The 3,376-nt window shown below is 28.2% G+C and overlaps 1 protein-coding gene across 1 annotated transcript; it reads left to right on the top strand.

Annotated features, from left to right (window-relative positions):
- Nucleotides 1–408: 408 nt before the first annotated feature.
- LOC145063731 (uncharacterized) lies at nucleotides 409–2,613 on the top strand. The gene is made up of 9 exons (XM_079011317.1): nucleotides 409–580; nucleotides 683–779; nucleotides 855–985; nucleotides 1,065–1,149; nucleotides 1,306–1,327; nucleotides 1,563–1,732; nucleotides 1,835–1,901; nucleotides 2,139–2,273; nucleotides 2,425–2,613. The coding sequence occupies exons 1-9, from the start codon at nucleotides 409–411 to the stop codon at nucleotides 2,611–2,613; spliced, it is 1,068 nt and encodes a 355-aa protein (XP_078867443.1).
- Nucleotides 2,614–3,376: the final 763 nt, after the last annotated feature.

Raw genomic sequence — 3,376 nt, 5'->3', positions numbered from 1 at the left:
AGATAATTGTATTGCATGACAACTAATAATGCGGATGAGGTTGTGTTTGATAAGGTTGCTGAGATCGGTGCATCTAAAGAGTCTTGGAACATACGTGTTAAAGTCGTCTTGCTTTGGAAGTAGGCCTATAGGAACAATCCTAAAATGGTCGGGAGCCTAGACATGATCTTAATTAACCAGTAGGTATTGTTTGATATTTTATCTTTAAATTTTATTTCCATTTTATTAAATTTTAATTAACAATATTATTTTTATGTATTTTTAATACTTTTTTTTTGTTTACACTTTTTTTAGTTTTCATTGTCACGTACAGGGTAATAGAATACAAGCAACAATAAAAAAAATCTTATTCTTGTATTTGAATCCCTATTCGATGAAGAAGTTGTCAGGGAGATCAGTAACTTTGCTATGAGTAGCAATGAAGGCGAATACATGCTTGTTCCTCATAAACATATAATCAATTTATGCAAAATCACAAAAGTCCGTGTATCCAATGGTTTTGTTGATACGGTAGATCCTTATCATTTTATCTCTTTCCCAGATTTGCTAGCCAGGAACTTTGACACTTGTGTTGCATTTGGTATGCTGTTATGTTATTAGTTGAACATATTTCTATACTTCAGTTTTTAATGTAATACACATTTGGATTATTATTACTAATTTATTACATTTGGTCACATAGATTTTCTTGGTGAAGTTGTGTCAATTGATCCCATGCGAGTCATTGTTGAGTATGGAAAAGAAAAAAGGTTAATGAATCTTGTTGCTCAGGATTTAAGGTACACATTCGTATTATTATTACACATTCCCAGTTTTATATTTATCTTTCATTAATAACCACCATACATTTTTAGTGGTACGAAAATTGCAGTCGCTTTGTGGGATAGTTTTGCACTGAAATTGAATACTTACATTTCACAACATCAAAATGAAATTGTTCCGGTTATCATCCTGCTACGTTTGGCTAAACTCAAATTTTGGGGTGGTAAGGATTTTTTTTCAACAAATTATCATTTCAACTTCAAAGTAATTACTGACAATATTATTTTACTTATTATTTCCAGGTCAGCCTCAAGTTGGTAATTGTTTGTTTGGGTCAAGATTGCATATAAAGGATGATATGCCTCACATTTTAGAGTTCAAATCAAAGTATGTTTTTCTAATAATTATGAATCCTATAATGTTTTATGTTTTTATATAATAACAACTGTAATCATTACCATAAATTAGTTATTTACCATACTTAGACATTTAGCTTACTAAATCATTACTTTTGTTTTTTAACCTCATTTTTTGTATATGTAGTCTTAATGCTTTGGATATGAATGTTGAGTCTTCTAGCCGTACATCGTAGCTCAACTCAGATACTGTTGTGGCTAATCCAGAGGATTACTACCTCCGTTTTCAAATAAAAAACATTGATGAGATTCCTGATTTTAACGAGGTTTAGTTAACATTTTTATATAAGAGTTTCCGCATTTTATTATTGTTTTGATTTTATATGTACAATTTATATGAAATAAGATTTTAATATGATTCCTTTCAAACAATGTATGAAACAGGAAGTTGGTTTAACCATCATCGCTACTATCATTGGTTTTGATATGGATGGAGGTTGGTATTCATTTTATTGCTATGATTGTTCTAAAAAAGTTACTAAAAATGATGATGATGTTGATGTTGGTCCTTTTCACTGTGATGGTTGTGGATTACTCTTGGATGTATATGGAAAGTAAGTAATTATTAGCTCTTTGACTATGCATGTACTTTACCTTTTTCATATATTTCATTGTCTATGTCAAACTAAATATAAGTATTATGTTATAACTTTTAGGATTAGGATAGTAGTTCATGTGCAAGATGAAAGTGAGTCTTCTTTGTTCATATTGTTTGAGCGTCATGTAAAAGATCTTATTCATCGTTGAAACCAATGGTTGATGGAAAAAATAGCTAAGGTTTGATAATATATCTCCATTATTTAAATAATTAACATATATGATTTTTCTTCTTTAACTTTTCAACTATTTCGTTGTAATGTAAATTAGGATCAAGGACGCCAACAGATACCTGATGAGTTCAAAATCCTTCTAAATAAGAAGTTTGTCTTCAAAGTTCAGATATCCATGTTCAATCTGTAGAACAACTATCGTGCTTACACTGTGCAGAAGTTGACTGATGATGAAAGGGTTCTTGCTGAGGTTTTTAAACGGTCACCAAATCATGAACACCACATTATAAATGATAATGGTACTCCTATTAACAAGCCAAATAAGGTAGGAAACTATCTCATATATATTTCCAAAGTCAAAACCTATGCCCTCTTTTCAATATAGTTTTCTTTCATTTTACACGAATTTGTGAAATATGTTATGTTTTTTTATATTTTACTCTGATCGGGTTTTTATTATTTTGTGTTTTCTACAGGAAAATACTAATTATGTGCACGATGACAATATTGATGTTGTTGACCTTGAAGCTTTAACACCATCATCCTATATGGGGAAGCGCCATATTCAGATTGATGCCAACACTGACTCTTTGGAGTGGTCTTCTTCAAAAACTGGTGTTGTTCCTTTTACCTTGAAGATCCCAAAGTTGGAAAAGTTGGACTAATATGAAGCCACCCAACAACATTTTACATTTCATCTTCAATATGTTTAGAGACATTTTCTTTTTAATATTTTGTGTGTCGCACTTTTAATTGTCTGCTTATGGATCTTTTGGTTGTTTGTAAAATTTTATTTGGTTGTTATTTGGTGTGAACACGATGATATTCGTGCTATTTATGACAATTTCAAGTTATTTAATTGTTTTCATTTAATGCATATTTTGTTTCTTTTTCTTTCGTTCATCATTTGATTATATAAATTTATTATATGTACCTTATTATTCTAAATGAAGCATAGCATATAAATTTATTATTATTATTATTATTATTCTATATATATATATATATATATATATATATATATATATATATATAATATACACACACAAAAAAATTAATACATTTTTTTTATATATGCTAATTCATCTATTTTTATTTGTCTAATTGGAATTTAAATTTTATTTGCATAAATATACATAGTTTGCATATGGTAATAGAAAAAAGTCATAGTATAAATATTCAAAATGTATTTTTCTATACTGTATTTATTCCTACCATAATTATATGCAGACTTTACTTTTTACCTAATTTAAACCCTTTTAATATTCAATTCCCTAATTTAAAGTGTTAGGAAATCATCAGTAGATATATAAGGAAAAAGAATCATTCTATTAATTTGATAATAAAGTCTCATAAATGTTTTAAAGAATATTTGATTTCTTTTATAAATGTTTCAAAAGATTACATTATATTATGTAAAAATATTAT

Source organism: Lactuca serriola, chromosome 7 (genome assembly GCF_051521515.1).
Source record: "Lactuca serriola cultivar US96UC23 chromosome 7, Lser_US96UC23_V15, whole genome shotgun sequence".
NCBI classification, from domain to species: Eukaryota; Viridiplantae; Streptophyta; class Magnoliopsida; order Asterales; family Asteraceae; genus Lactuca; species Lactuca serriola.
Note: the sequence above shows the minus strand (reverse complement) of the source record. Positions and strands in the feature narration are given on the sequence as shown.